The sequence below is a fragment of the Sipha flava genome, unplaced genomic scaffold, assembly GCF_003268045.1.
Source record: "Sipha flava isolate LNK unplaced genomic scaffold, YSA_version1 557_pilon_pilon, whole genome shotgun sequence".
Lineage (NCBI taxonomy): Eukaryota > Metazoa > Arthropoda > Insecta > Hemiptera > Aphididae > Sipha > Sipha flava.
The window spans coordinates 145,384-161,753 of NW_020273540.1; the positions used below are offsets into that span (position 1 = coordinate 145,384).

General features: G+C 26.7%; 3 protein-coding genes across 7 annotated transcripts in view; 2 read left to right on the top strand and 1 right to left on the bottom strand.

The window, feature by feature from the left end:
• LOC112691089 (palmitoyltransferase ZDHHC16) overlaps nt 1-2,327 on the top strand; it is a 27,847-nt gene extending 25,520 nt beyond the window's left edge. Inside the window, exon 9 of the mRNA XM_025565231.1 lies at nt 2,306-2,327. The gene's annotated coding sequence lies outside the window, so the exon portion shown is untranslated. The remainder of the gene's footprint in view (nt 1-2,305) is intronic.
• The window catches only part of LOC112691090 (39S ribosomal protein L51, mitochondrial), a 27,999-nt gene extending 17,485 nt beyond the window's left edge, over nt 1-10,514 (top strand). The window contains exons 1-2 of one of the 2 annotated variants that reach the window (XM_025565232.1): nt 9,780-9,890; nt 10,004-10,514. In XM_025565232.1, the coding sequence (XP_025421017.1) occupies nt 10,011-10,499 (489 nt within the window). In that variant the 5' untranslated portion in view covers nt 9,780-9,890; nt 10,004-10,010 and the 3' untranslated portion in view covers nt 10,500-10,514. Of the gene's footprint in view, nt 1-9,779; nt 9,891-10,003 lie in introns of those variants that run through there. The other variant, XM_025565233.1, reaches the window with a different exon arrangement.
• Nucleotides 457-16,078, bottom strand: LOC112691085 (jouberin-like). 4 transcript variants are annotated; one of them, XM_025565223.1, is made up of 14 exons: nt 15,996-16,078; nt 15,789-15,879; nt 5,137-5,225; nt 4,055-4,125; nt 3,827-3,979; nt 3,094-3,304; nt 2,769-3,036; nt 2,510-2,701; nt 2,237-2,444; nt 1,768-1,880; nt 1,477-1,709; nt 1,153-1,312; nt 832-1,088; nt 457-723 (listed from the first exon to the last, which is right to left on the bottom strand). In XM_025565223.1, exons 2-14 carry the CDS (start codon nt 15,822-15,824, stop codon nt 498-500), a joined length of 2,217 nt encoding a protein of 738 aa, XP_025421008.1. In that variant the 5' UTR covers nt 15,825-15,879; nt 15,996-16,078; the 3' UTR covers nt 457-497. The 4 variants fall into 4 exon arrangements, with proteins under 4 accessions (XP_025421008.1, XP_025421007.1, XP_025421010.1 ...); XM_025565222.1 differs by lacking the exons at nt 15,789-15,879; nt 15,996-16,078 and adding an exon at nt 8,980-9,129; XM_025565224.1 differs by lacking the exons at nt 15,789-15,879; nt 15,996-16,078 and adding an exon at nt 8,980-9,129 and having other exon boundaries at nt 636-742.
• Nucleotides 16,079-16,370: the final 292 nt, after the last annotated feature.

A 16,370-nucleotide genomic window follows, 5' to 3' on the forward strand; every position in this document is an offset into this window, starting at 1 on the left:
ACAAATCTGCTCTTTTATCTTGTACTAAAAAAAAAAATACATCAATTTTTAAATGGAAATTATAATACATGCAAATATGGTACATTATATTTGTCTGTTTCAATTTTTAGAAGTTGAACAGTTAAATTCGAAGAAGTGTTAAATTTTATTGGCATATGTTTACATACATATATTTATTTTGATCAAATGAATCATGTTACGGTCAAAATTATCTTCAAATGTCTGTCCTTCAATTCCTTTTATACATGTTGACAATGAATATCTTGTTTATTCAGCAAAGTAATGAAGAGAAAACACTAGATTCTATTATTTACAGGAATAGGTCTGCTCAAGAAGATCAAATGGAATCTTTTTTTATTTTAAACCACATTATCTTTACTAGTTATAAATTACGAAATACATTATTTATAAATTATTTATTATAGTATTATATAATAAATTATAAATATTATGCACACATGAAATACTTGTATTATTTTAATTTGAGCATTAGATACCTACAGTTTTGTTACAGTTAGTTCATTAGTTTTATATGAATTTAAAACATTATCCATTTTCTTTATAATATTGACTAAAGGTATCACTCGTTGGTTATCACTTTGGTTTGCTTTAAATTTATTTAAACATCCTTCGTCTGTTTTCTGATAGTTAATATTTCCAAATATTTTTTGTTTGTGCTCTGTTGGAATTAAAAATCTCAAACCTATATCTGTTTCTTTGTCTCTATAATATTGAAAGATGACTATTTAATATAAATAACAAAAATATTGTTTTTATATTATTTCAAATGTAGTTTCTTATTATAACAAATTAAAACATAAAATTACTTACTTTTTATATTGAGCAATATATATTGGTGAACTTTTACTTGGAGTGTATACCCCAAATACTATAATATGATCATAAGGATGATAATCAACTGCACCACTAGTAGCTGATAATAAGTTTTGTCGATTAGTATAAAAGGCTAACTGCTTAGCAGTATATGCCTCCCAAACATTAACAAGACCGTCTTCACCACAACTAAACACAAGATTACCACAAGGACTTAAAACACATCCTGTTTGTACTTTGTTGTTCACCCCACCCTAAATTATGATTACATTTTTAATTTCATAAAATAAATGCTTAAATTTAGTTTTAAATACGTACCCTAAACCACTGTATAATTGCAGTTGTATATAAATCCATCATGCGTAAAATACTATCTCTAGTCTGAATTAATAATCGTTTACCTGCTGGATGTAGAATTATGTTGCTAATTATTACTTGTCTTATTTCTGGTACTGATATAATTCTTCTTACTTCTAGTCTAAAATAATGAATAAATACATTAATGATTATCTATAAATGTAATATATTATAATATATTATTATACATTTAAATTTGTTTTTGTTTAATGCTATTGATTAAAGCCATTAAATCATATACTATGTTTTTGTTTTTAATATGTTATGATTCATCAATATTATTACCTATTATTTATGAGTGTCCAATCAATAATCATCCCATGGCTATCGGCTGAAAGTACCATACTGTTTAATTGAGCAATACTAGTTATAAAACCTTTATGTAATTCTATCTCTTGGCAAAGTGTCCATTTACTACAAGTGGAAGTCCATAATCGTAATATACTATCATAACATCCGGTTATTATTACATCATTATGGTATTCAGCACAATATACATATGATGGATGTGGAAGAATCTAAAAATAATAATTTTACTAAAGTTTTTTTCATTGTTTATCGATAAAGTTTTTATACTTGGAAGTCTGTTTGATTATTGTTTTTTAATGTCCATACACATGCAGTATAATCTGAAGAAGTAGTTATTAAATTATTATTGTCATTATTCCACCTTATTGTGTATATTAAACCTGTAAAAATATAAAATAATTTTTATAATTTAATATAATTTATTTAAAATGTGATTATTATAAATTTAAAAACTAGATATTAAAAAAATAGTTAGATAAATAAAGAAAAACAAAATAACTTTCTCAATTGTCACTTATTTAGATTGGGTATTTTATTTTAAAAAACTAAAATGTCTATGTTTATTGTTAAAAATACAAAAAATAAAATTTAATTACATTAATGTATTAACTCCCTTTTACTAATGATTTCAATACTGAATTTACACGATTGAAATTAATAAAATGAATTAATCCACAAATATACATGTATACATGTAGCTACTTATGTAATGCAAGCTATGTGCAATGCTACTTACCTTGATGACCAATTAACTGTTTGAGTAATTTGTATTCTGGTACTGAATAGATACATACATATTTTCCAGTTGCAACTGCGAGCTTTAATCCATCATAACTAAATTTCAAGTACATACATCCTTCTAAATTGGGTTGAAGTTTCACAATTTCAGAATTTGGTATTTTACATTTTTGACCAGGAAAACGTTTCCATTTAATATCACAGCTCTAAGCATATATAAGTAAATATAATAATTTATATAATTGTTTAATAAGATTTATTTATGTTATACTTGACACGTTTCTAAACTGGAGCTAATCGAGTAAGAATTCAATTTTTTTTGTAAACTACAACTTTTATTTGAAATAAAATCACGTTGATTATTTTCAGATTCCATTACTTCTGAGTATATTCCTTTATTTAAACTAATATAAAGAGTACTTGGATATTTTTTAAGTTTTCCTTTTTTCAACCAATGTACTATCTAAAACAAATAAGTATTAACTTTCCTTGCTTATATTACCTCTATTTTATCATATAATATCAGATACCAATGGCTGATTTTTGTGAAAAACCTTTAATTTTGGACCAGGTTTATATAATTGTATTCTAATTTGTTTTCCTGTGTTTGCAATTCCATTTGATCCGATAGGTTTAATAAATGCCCAAGCTATTCGATGCCAATCATTCACTGCAATTGGAGGATGAATATTTCCGGAAAAGTCTACGATCTCAAATAATATTACTGTATTTTCTGTTATTATATGTTCATATTGTTCAGTAAAAATTATTTTTTCATCCCAATTTGGTATTATTTTTCTAGATTTGTATATTTAATTAATTGCATTTAAATAAAAATATAAATAAATACATTACTTGTGAAATTTGAAATCAAATTCTTTTGTTCTAATTGGATCAATAAAAGTATTTTCATGATTGGTTGCATTTACATCTTCTTTTTTAAAATATTCCCAAGTAGACATATCAACAATATAAATGATAACACTTGGATGTTTTATTCTTGTATCAACTTTTAATGCATCTGTTCGATGAACACAAATTTCAAGTCTATGGATTTCACTTTTACCTAATGCATATTTTTATTATATAATTTCTTAATACAATTTAAACTATAATGAGACCAAGATTTATACATTTTTTTTTCTTCATTCAAATTGTTCGAACCAAGCACATTTTTTCTGATAAGCAATTCAGTAATTTTGTTTTCTTTTATTTTTGTTCTAATCAAATTATACACATAAAAATTATACTTAAAAAAATATTTAATTCAAATTTCTATTATAATTATAAGTAATTCAACTATTTATCAAAAGTACTATATAGCTATAAAATGTGTCTAATTAATTGAAAATCATGACATTTTAGATATATGTATAAATTTAATCATTTTGGACATTTCTAATACAATGTTCATACTATTTTAAGCATTATTACTTTTTACAAACATTAATTATAAAACAGTATATCATACAATTTTTAAACAATGAATGTTTTATTTATCAATTAAATTTTATTATACTATACTTTAATGGTACAATTTTGCTTGAATTATCTGTAATATCAGTATCACTCAAGTCAATAGACATACTCTCAGGTGTTACTGATCGGCTATTTTCTACATTGTTCTTATTTGACGTTGAACTTTTAATAGATATACTTTCACTAAATCCATTTGTACTTGTGGACTTAATACTTGATACTGAACGAGGACGAGGTACTGGTATAGGTCTGTTATTTTCATCTATTATTAAAGAATTAGATAAAAATGAAATTACAATTACATAACATTTTATTATAATAAAATTCAAAAAATTACTTTCAATTTTTTGCCAACTATGAGATAGTAGCGATGAAGTATGACTAATAGAAGATAATTCTGAACCATTCCTATAAAAATTTCCCAATTTTCTGAGTTAAAAATATTTATAATAATCTATATACTTAATGCAAGTTTTAGTTTTATACATTCTTGTTACTTCTTTTTTACATTATTAAACCAAGGATCCAATTATCATTTTTGTAATAATACAGTAGGTCATAAGCGTAATTAGGGGAGGGGAGCTTAGCCTCCCTAAATTTGTGATAGCCCCCCAAAATAAATTATTCAATTGTTTCGTATAATAATAATAAACCTTTTAAAATTCAACTGTAATTCTTATTGTTTTTAGAAAAAAATTAATAAATTAAATTTTTTCCAAATTGTAAAATTATTTTATATTGCCTATGATAAAATATGGTAAATACTAAATATCATTTGCCTATATTTGTTTGAAACAATGTTTATCGATACATTGGTACGATTGTTAATTGTTATACATAACATTTTACTGTATATTTTTTAGTATGTACTGAAACTATAATATACAGACATTATATTACTATTGTGGATTAACACATATTTAAATTCCACAATGAACCAAGATCGGTTCAGTAATCTATCAATACTTCATATTGAAAAAGATATTGAAATTAAAATCGATGTAATATTAAAACTATTTATTAACAAAAAATAAAAAAAAAATGAAACTTGAGTAAATAAATATTTGTTTTTTTTTTTTTTGTATGTTTTATATTTTTAAGTGAATATATATGGGGGTGTGGGGGCAACGCCCCCACGGGTTACCTTTCATGTAATGTCAGGTGGGGCTACAGCCCCCCCAAAATTTTAGCTCTAGTTGCGCCACTGCAGTAGGTAGTTATTTTAAATAATAATTAACTATTCTTGTGAGTAAACATTTTTAACATTTTAAATGTTCAAGTATTTTTTATTTTTTTAATAGTTCCTATAAGAAATTATATAAACATTAAATGATATCTTGGTAATCATTATTTTAACAAATGTTAAAAATATTAATTATGTAAGACTCATAATTATTAAACATTTCATGAAATTAATACCTCTCACTACTATTAGAACTAGATCTTGTAGACTGATTATCAGTTAAATGTAATAATTTTTTTTTTCTTGGCTTAATTTCTGGTGGTTTCTGAAAAGTAAAATATAAAAAAGTGTTTATTTACAAGTATATTATGACTACCAAATAAATTAATATTTATAATAAAATTATAATAATATTTAATAAAAATTCATAATTTACTGTGCAATTACCTTAAATTTATATAATTGTTATGGTATTAAAATATAAGTTAGTTTAGTATGAAATTTGTCTATCTTATCTGGTAATAGCATTATAAATGTTATAACTTAACAAGCTGTATTTAATATAAATATATTAGGTACTCATTACCTTAAAGGTATCTTAAAGAGTTACTCGTGAGGCTTTTTGTTTCTCATGCTAATTATAATTATATTTTATTTATAAATCTAATTCTTCCTATTCAGAATATTTTAATTGTTATCTTATGTTATAATATTAAGTAAACATAAATTATTTATTATGTTAACTTAATGTTATATTATAATTAATTATTAATTCGAATGTTATAATAATTTATTTCATGACTGTAGAGTATGTTTCAGTATCAACTATTAATTAACAAATGTCCTCTTTCTACATACAGATAAATATTTTTATAGTACAGTTTCGGTAATTAAACTATGCTATAGTTTACTATGTAGAATTTATTTTACCATTTATTATAATCTTAAAATTAATTATAAGCTAGGACAATGTAGAAACTTAAAAATTAATATTTTTATGCTTTAATCATATGTTATATATTGGTTTAGTCAATATCGGATCTAGGAGGCAAATGGGTATACGGTCTCAGGCAAACAAAAAAAATCATAAACCCCATACTTCCACCTATATAAGGGAACTGCATTTTTATTAGTCCTGAATGTCAAATTTCCTAAATCCGGTAAAGGATTCAGTTATTTACAGTGGTGGATAGGTATATATTTTTTTTACCGGGAAGGAATTGGAAGGGCCTAGATAGCCTAGGCCCCATAAAAAATAAGCCGCTCGCAACATATTATATTACAATATAATAATTTACAAATTACTCATAGTACTTGTAATTACTAGTTAATTAGTTATTAGTTAATTAGTATTAGTTATTTAGAGTTTTTAATGTTGAAAATCATATTGAATAGGTATATATAACTGTATACTAATTTAAATTAATACAGTAGTAACTTTTTTAATGCTTCACTATTTTTTTTTTTTTTTTACACATTAAGAATTTTTTATTTATTAAAATATAATTACAATCTATACAGCAATTTAAGTAAATTTAGTAATTTTGATATAAGCATAGTATTTACATATCGAGAGTGACAAATGTGGGAGGGCACTCAGTAGTGCCACCCGACAGATTAAATTAGAAGGTCTCTAGGCCAGGAGCGTTTTAGACGTCTTGGAGGGTTATCAGGGATTGTTCGAGAGGATAGGCGTTTTATTAAAGAATTGTAGTGATGGATTAGCTTGGAGTGAAATGAGACGTAGTGAGACTTTGTTAGTTGTGAGAGCGACGGAATATTGAGATCTTTGTGGAGATTATTGTTTGTGATAAACCATGGGGCGGAGACAATTTGTCTCAGACAGATGGACTGAAAAGCCTGAATTGTTCGCGTGTTGGAGGGTTTGGCAGAGCCCCAAATCTGGATGCCATAGGACCAAACAGGTCTGATGATGGCTTTGTATATTAGTAGTTTATTAGTTAGTGTTGTCTTAGATTTAAGAAGTGGGCGTAGTAGATGGAGTCTGGAGTTGACTGTCTTTCTTTTGATTTTAAGGTGTTGAGCCCATGTGAGACGTCTGTCAAAGGTTAGACCTAAGTATTTTATTATCGGGGTGGTTGGAATTTGGTTGTTATTGAACAATACAGAGGGGCAGTCGCCTGGTCTTAAAGAGAACGTGATAAAGGATGATTTGGCTTCATTTATTTTGATCTTCCATCGGTTTGACCATAATTGAATCGAGTTAAGATGATTTTGTAGCCAGAGAGATACTATCTGTGGGTCGTTGTTGGAAGCCAGGATTATCGTGTCGTCAGCATATGTACCCAATGATGTGTGTGAAGAGGTCGGAGTGTCGTGGGCGAAAATAGAGTATAAGAAGGGAGCTATGTCACTTCCTTGAGGGACTCCAGCTAGTATTTGGAATTTTGGCGAGTAGCTGTTATTAACGCGAACACAGAAGGTGCGATTTTCGAGATATGATTTTAAAAGAAGGTAATAAGGGGCAGGGAGGAATTTTTTAAGTTTGAAAAGAAGTCCTTCATACCACACCTTGTCGAAGGCCTGAGCCACGTCAAGGAGTACAGCTGCACAATAATGTTTTGCTTCCATGCTGGTGGAGATTTGGTCGACAGTGCGGTGGAGTTAGTGGATGGTGGAGTGCTTGGAGCGGAATCCAAATTGGTGGTTTGGGATGATGTTGAATTTGTCCGATAGTGGAAGTAGCCTTTTGAGGAGTATTTTTTCAAAAATTTTTGCGAGTGTGGGGAGGAGAGAGATTGGTCTATTGGAAGATGGGATATCAGGCGGTTTGTCTGGTTTTGGGATTAGTATTATGTTTGAATGTTTCCAGGCTGTAGGAAAGTAGGATAAACGAAACATGGAGTTGAATATTAGTGCTAGAAGAATGATAGATTTTTCAGGGAGGTGTTTGACAATTAAGTTGCTTATTAGGTCGTGTCCAGGGGCTTTTTTGGCTGGGAGTTTACGGATGATGTATTGAATTTCACCCGGGCTAGTATGTTTAGCAGGGAGGGCCATGGGAAGAGGGCTAGTGATATTGAGAGTATGAGTTTTATTTGGGATGATATTATTATGTGGTTACTATTTAAAGCAACTTTATCGATTATGGTAGCAGGGCAAATAGAAGTTAAAATTTCTTTTTCTACATTCATGAGGATGAAACTTTCTAAATGGTCTTGAGTGATAGAGTTTCTCAAATAATTTTTAACATATTTTAATTTTGAAAAACTACGCTCACAACCTACTTGTGTTACTGAAAATGTTAAAAGCAGTTTGTAAGATAAATACAGAGCCGGATAAGCATTAGTGTACAAATTATGGTTCATTAAAATACTAAAACAACAAACAACACAACACTTGACAGGTCTAATAGTATTATCTGCTTGGTGAGTAAAAAATTCTTTTGGCTCATTTTCTACAATTAAAACAAAAAGAAAAATTAATATTAAGTTAAATTGAAAACATGCTGTTATAGATGTCAGTATACGCATTGCCGCGGCACGTGCGGTGAAGGTGATGCGGCGACTTTGTAATTCAAGCTTATAAAAATAGATTGGTTTGTCCACTGTATATGATAGGCGCGAGACGAACGAACAAAATATGTATTTTTTCGTATCAAGCTATCAGCTAGCATTCGCAGTTTTTCAAATAAAATCGTTTTGTTATTTATTTTATATTTATAACTTCAACCTTCATCTTACTTATTATAATATCTTTTAAATATTTGTAAATAAGTACGTACATTCTTATATTATAATAAAAATAAATAAATCTTGATAGTGATTAAAATTTACAAATATATCTTCAATTAAGTACAGAACTCGGTGAAAGGGCTAAGGTCCTCCATATATAAATATGGGGTGGGGCCTACCGGAAAAATCCCAAATTCCCGGTGGGCCTATCCGCCACTGGTTATTTAAATATAAATTAGAGGGCTTAAGGAGCCGATAGTCTAAGTCCAAATATGAGCATGGAAACTATTATACTTGCATCTGATATCAGTTTCTCTAAGTAAATTTTATTTATTTTTTATTTTTATGTATATATAAAATTCTTAAACATAAATTTATACTTACTTCAATTAAATTATCTTTTGAATGTGTTTTAGAACTATACAAAATATGATTTAATTCTGTAAGTTCAATCATAGTATCTTTTTCCATTATTTATTTTTATTTAAAAAATAAATGACTTGAAACAATTTTTAACATTTATTGTTTGTATTTTTTAACTACCTAAACTTCAAGTACAATCAAATGCTAGCCATTAATGTGTTTAATATTTGTTGGTAGAGAATGTTATATTGTTACCATAGAAACAAAAAATATATATTTGTGTATATTATTCACATTTTTATTATCAAATGTGTTCTAGTTAACGGTTTAATAACTACTGGAATACTTATTGTGTAAAGTTTATTGAATAATTAAAATATAAGTATATTACTTGTTTTAGATATATGTATTAAATTAAAATGAACTTATTAATTATTAATGTCATTATTCTTTTATTTAAACAAATTAATCACTTTTTATTGCTTGAAACATTTTTCATTGTTTGAATTTATTTGTAAATATTCTAATATATTCTTTTATATTTATGTTTAACGATTTAATTTAAATCATTATTTCTATTTTTCACATTATGAATACTTTTTTTCAAGCTAAAATTATGGTTATGAGTAGTAGAATATTCTAATCTAAGTAGTACTAAGTCACTTAAAATGTAAAATAGTTTCTTGAAATGCCAACACTGATTTTTATCAACACCATAATCTATAATAACATTTTCATATGACTATATTTTTTTTTTTTTTATGTATATATGTATGTCCATCATATCAGCTATCATATATTACATCGTATATCTGCGTGATTGTGTATCACAACAATTATTATTATTAAGTCGGTTCTAATATTTTAATTTTTTAAATATATAAGATATTTTAGTGTATAAAATTATAGTCAATCCACTAATCTATCTAGTTGTAAGTGTTAACTAGTTAATACCTCTCTTAACTAATCTAAAATATATGTTATTCAATTATTTTTATTAATGTTTACCATAGTTTTATTTTAATTAAAATATTTCTTGTTGTAGATATACTATGATGCAGTCATTATTGAATACTCTTAAATTTACATATTCAAAAATCAACATCCAATCAATTCGTCATCGTTATTGGAAAAATCAACAAGGTGCTCGACCAATCATTCGACGATATGGTTATGATGACAACAAAATACTTCAGTCAGGGTTATTACCACGGTCAGCTGATGAACTAAACAAACTACCTATGCCTATATATAGACCTAAAGATATTTGGAATGAAAGAAGAGCTCTTTTTGGTCAGAATGACTATATTGATATTTTAGGAAATGATGGTGTACATCCTGTTAGAGTATTATACAATGTACCATCCTGGTTAAGAGGAGTAAAAGGTAATGAATTCCAAGTATTATTAAGAAAAAGGAAAATGTTACAACATGGTATATTACCACTAGCTAGACCAACCAAATGGACTCAAATGCAAAAGAGAATAAAATATTTATATACATTTTTAAATAGAAAAACTAGAACTGGAATGGAAAAATAATTTTAATTTTGTTTGTAAATACCCTTAAAATTAGTGTTTTGAAGTATGTTATTTCAAAATTAAAAATAAATGTTAATACTAATTTCTTTAGGTTGTTATTATTATACATTTTTTTTTTTTTTTTTACTGATCCATAATTGTTATACTTAACATCTATTTTAAAAGCTTTAATTTTATTAAAAATTTGAAAAAATAGAAAATGGTAATAGAAAATTATTAAATTTAATTAATATGAAGTAAGGTCCCAAAAAAATTTAAGTGTTGTGGAATTATAATACATGATTTATACACTTAAAATTGAAAATTCAAAAATATAAAAAATAGGTATTTGTTTAATATCAAAACAATAAATAATATTATATTATATTGAATTATTTAGTGCAGGTAATACATTTAGATTTTTTTCAATGTTATATCACTATGATTCTAAGTATAGCAAATAATTTTTTGATTTTTTTTTTTTCTTAGCTTATAAGTTTTCTTTCAATATTTACATGATTTAATAATTTAAATTACTCCTAAATCTTTATTTATATTCTCATACAAGTATTTCACTCCAAAAACTAAAATATTCTTTTTTTTTAAAAAAAAAAAAAGTCACTCTTTGTTATTACTAGAGCCTGGAATTATATGCACTATAAACGTACGAAATATGCATGCATCTATGCAATAGTTATCATTTAAATATGCACTCAAAATATGCGAAAATATGCAAACAAAACTGCATATTTATTTATTAAATTAATTTAATTTTAAAATGTATACAATCCATTAAATAATTAATATTCAACAAAAAATATACTTTAAAATATATAAACTCTATTTTATATATTTTATTGAACTGTATGGAACTGTATGTTGTATTGAAATTAAATTGTATTTTGAAAACTCATTCATCTAAACAAAAAGTCAGAAACGAAAATCAATTTGAACAAATCAAGCGGATTTTTATAATATTTTTAAAATTACCTAGAGAATTACTGTCATATTGGTACTTTTAGCAAACTATCTTATCTTATTATAACACAAAAATCATATTATATAACTGCAAGATTCACGGAATTTACGATGGACTTGTGCTTAGTAATAAATAATAATATTAATAACTTCGTAATATTTTATTCCATACGAGTATATGCATTATATTAAAGAAAAATGTTAAAATATGCATAATAATTTGAAATGTTTCAAGTATGCAAAATTATGCCAAATTTAATTTCGCATACCTACACATTAGATTAAGATTCAAATTTCTGTCTCACCTAGCTACTTTTTAGTTTAATATATAAATATATGCGAATGCATACAATTCCGGGCCCTAGTTATTACTTATTAATAATTACGCTCGATATTTAAGAATGTATACCAATTATATAATAAATTAATGTACCTATCTGAAATAAATATTAGGATTCACTATGTATTAATTTTACATATCAAAGGACTAAAATCTACTGTACCATATAACCGTACCTTAGTCCAATATACTATGTAAAAGAAAGCAGTCATTATGATCTAAGGCACTTCATTTTCGGTGAACCAACATGGTTTGAGCATGTATCATTAATTTCGACGAAATTGGCGGAAAAAAAACCAGGAAAAGGGTGAGCTCTTAGTTTCATGAAGGAAATGGTCTTGGATTAATTTTGTGTTCATATGATGTATTAATAATATGTATTTACTGTACGGCCACGTATAAAGGATATGTTTATTATAATTTATAATAATATAAATTGAAGAAACATTTTCATATTATTTATTATTATACTATGGATAACAGAGTAGGAGCATATAATGTATTACTAATGTTATCTTTTATTATTCTAAAACTGTCGCCAAAAAAAAACCATGTCATCATAAAAAAGTTTACCCAATTAGGTAAAATATGGAGAAAAAACTAAAAACGTAAATTTAGTCATTATACCTAACCTAGTATGAAATATTGATTTAATAAAAGGAAAAAAATACATTCATTATAATTCATACAATACTTTGGCTTTATTTGGAATTTCTTTTACCCAAAATCGCCTGTCTACTTTATGTAAAACAACTGGAGTTAACAAACATAAAAGAACCGAGACATATACTAAATTAAATAGTGGAAAAAAATACAAAAAGATAAAAATTCGGAAATAATGCGATGCCGCCATCTATTTGATATTTAAATGTTTTTTCATTTACCTAATTTTATATTTTATTACTTGCATACTAATGTAGAATATTATTTGAGAACACGTCTGAGTTTTTATTTTCACGCTGCGCCGTGGGGTATTGAAAATTAATAATTATTTAACTGACTGAGTTTTAATCAAGCCCAAAACCTGCTCCACAATTTACTTTTTAATTTAATCATAATTCATCATATACCTAATGATAATATTACTAGCTGAATTACCCGTCGCTGCCGGGTTACGCTAAAAAAAATCAAATAGTTGAATAATTGTATATAATAAATAAATATAAAGGAGGTATCAAGGTGTATACATCATACATGATGTATACATCTTTAAAATAATGTGCAATGTAAAGGAAAAACATTAAATGGAAAATAATTTAATTTCTTAAGCTTTAATTACATTTATAGTTACTATAGAACAGAAGTTCCCAAACTGTGGGTCGCGACTAGGGTTGCTAACTGTCCCGCTTTTGGTAAACCTGTATAAATATTTTTATATAGAAGCCTTACATTCTTATTGGGCGCATTTAAAACTATTTTCCATCCGAAATTCCGACAGAGTCGATTGCACGTACCGGTTTAATCAAAAATTGGTGGTATTTATAGATTCAATTCAGTATTCAGTACACAAGCACTCTTTCAAAAAGAAAAAAATAATTGTCTTATGATAGGGTAATCAATGTACCCTATTTATTTGGGCAAGGTGCTTTATTTACTAATTTATTTTAAAAAAAAATTTGTGATGATTACTTTAAAATAGCGATTATTCTGTTAAATTTATATGAATATTTCAAATATTAAATAAAACTAATAAAAATTATTAAAATCGTTTTCTCTTGTTTCTGTAAATTTGTAAGCATGTCCCGCATATACTCGTAAATTTTCCGCTTATCTGTAAATAAGAGTTGGAAACCCAAGTCGCGACCCAAAAGTAGGATCGCGTTATATTTTTCATGTTTTTCAATTACTTATGGTTGATGTATAATTATTTATTTAGTTTTATTATAAACTGTTATCAGCGTTTGTGACAATTAAAAATTTCTGCGACCAATAGACATAATAATATTTCTTTATATGCTTATGCTCGAATGTGTCAACACAACGCAATCGGATTAATGATTATTGAAAATATAGCAATATATTTGAAACAAATTAGTACCTGTATGACGTTCAAATAAATTGATTATTTTCAGTAACAAACGGTACATTGAATACGATACATGCACGCAGTTTAAATCTTACTATTTTTCAAATAACGAATAAATTCGTTTTTTTTTATACTTTGTACAGTTACTATGGACAAATGGTTAAATAAAAAGTCAATGACTCAAAGTTTTGCTAAAACTGAAGAAACTGAGATAATATTCGTCAGCAGCAGTGGTGCATTTAATATATATGCGCCCCGGGGAAAAATAATTTTTCCACCCTTTCCCTTTATTAAAAATATATATATATATATATATATATATATATATATGAAAACATTTTATGAAACAAATTATAAATCAGTTGTTTTACGATTTTATATTAGATAATTTTATAGTAATACATACATATTCTAACGTTAACCTAATTTTTTTTTTTTCAAAGTGAATATTCCTTTCTTGAGAAAAATGTATATATATACATATATATTAAATATAGAAAACGGAATTAACACTTATTATATGCACAATGATTAACAATACATGGTTTTTTATTAGATTATATATATAATATTTATTATTAATTATATATAATAAAATAATCGATAGCTTATAATTTTTTCTTGACTTTTGAGAAGAAAAATGTTCAATAATATCATTAAAAAATTAAAAAAAATTAAATTAAAATTAAATTAAAAAATTAATATTTTTCGTTAAATCAGCTTAAATGTTGAGGGTTGTTAATTAATTAAGACTTTTTTTCTCCCGTTGTTGATCTTAAATAAGTTTTGACCCTTTTTAATGTAGAAAATGATTTTTCCGTTAAACAATAATTGTTTATTATTAACTTATTAATAATAAGTAATTATTACTTGAAGGTGTACATATATAGTAGCATGCTTAGAGCAATACCAATATAAGTATATACTTCAACTAAACTGTTCTTTTTTATAAATGCTAACATACATTGAACACTTTAAGGTACAATTTTACTCCTTTTATAAACTTTTTAAATGTCCCCTAAAGTGAATACCGCGTTCTGTGTACCCGAGTCATTATTATAAACATTGAACGAAAATATAATATCTTATCGAATTATAAATGTAATATACCTAATTTGCTATTTTACTATTACCTTAGTGACTAGGTATAGTATAATTTTTTTAATTTCTTATTAGATGCTCAACAATATTTTTTAAAATATTAAACAATACCGAGAAAGGTGTGAAAATTAAAAAAATCATGAATACATCAATAATAAAAGTTAGAATAATTTGCCGCTCCCAAAAATTTGCCGCCCGGGACACTTGCCCCTTTCACCACTCCTTAAATGCGCCACTGGTCAGCAGTTAAAAAAAAATTAATTGATGATGAGCTTACAATAAGTTCTTTGCAATCAAAATAAAAAAGTGGATATCAATGCAGTTATGAAAAATAGGAAACAATTACATCCTTCACATTAAAATTTAATACTTACTAACTAAATTTACATAGTACAAACTTTTTTTTAACAATATAATACTTTTCTTATAAAAAAAAAAAAGGTCAATGATATTATTTTGGGTCGTCAAAATTTAAATAATTTCCATAATGGGTCATACTATAAGAAGTTTGGGAACTTCTGTTATAGAAAGTATAGGCAAGCAGTAAACCCCCTCTCCGATATTTTTCCTAGATTTATACAATTCTACGTAGGAAAAAAAATGGTTTATCTTGAACACGCAAAACAGCTGATTGATATGAAATATGAATATGATTCGTAATATAATAGCCAACAATAATAGATATGACGATATGAAACATTTTGTAGCGTTCCGATCAATTTAAAAACATCAATAACCTTGCTTCTATGATTTCTCGATAGTCGACTGTATAATACTTTTTTTATGGTATCACAATATGAAATAGAGGCTAAACATTTTGATTTGTAATTTAAATATTTTATTCATAAACCAAACTTTATCTTACTTCCTTATCTCCAACAAACACCTGCAGAAAATGCATATTTTTTCCGAGTCGCGGACGTTTCACCACCACCGTTTCGTCCCTGACAAAAAACCTATGAAAAAACCAATGAATGGAAACTAGCGTTTGTTTCATGTAAATGATCTATTATTGCATTGTAAGTTCGTTTATCGGTGGGTTGTACAATGAGGTGTGACGGAGTTGACTTACAGGTGTAACCATTGGGTCCGGTGATATTTTTTAGGACGGTGTTGAATGCTAAGAAGTTGGATATGTTTTTGATGTGGATAGGAGGAGCCACGGGCTTAGCATTGTGAACTTTGTGAGGTGGTCTGTCCGGATCTTCCGTGGTGCTAGTTGAAGGTGTGGCGAGTACCTTGTCTTCATCAGTGTTGAGTACGGCGTAACGGTTTAGGGTGATAAAAACTTTTTTTTTGTCGATTTGTCTGGGCGAACTGTTAGATAGGTTTCGCTTCATTGTTTTAGGTGTATACGGCATGATAATGACGTAATATTATTGTGACAAGTTATATAATAGCGATATGATAACGGAACGCGGACGATTACGACGTGCGTGTGTTCATG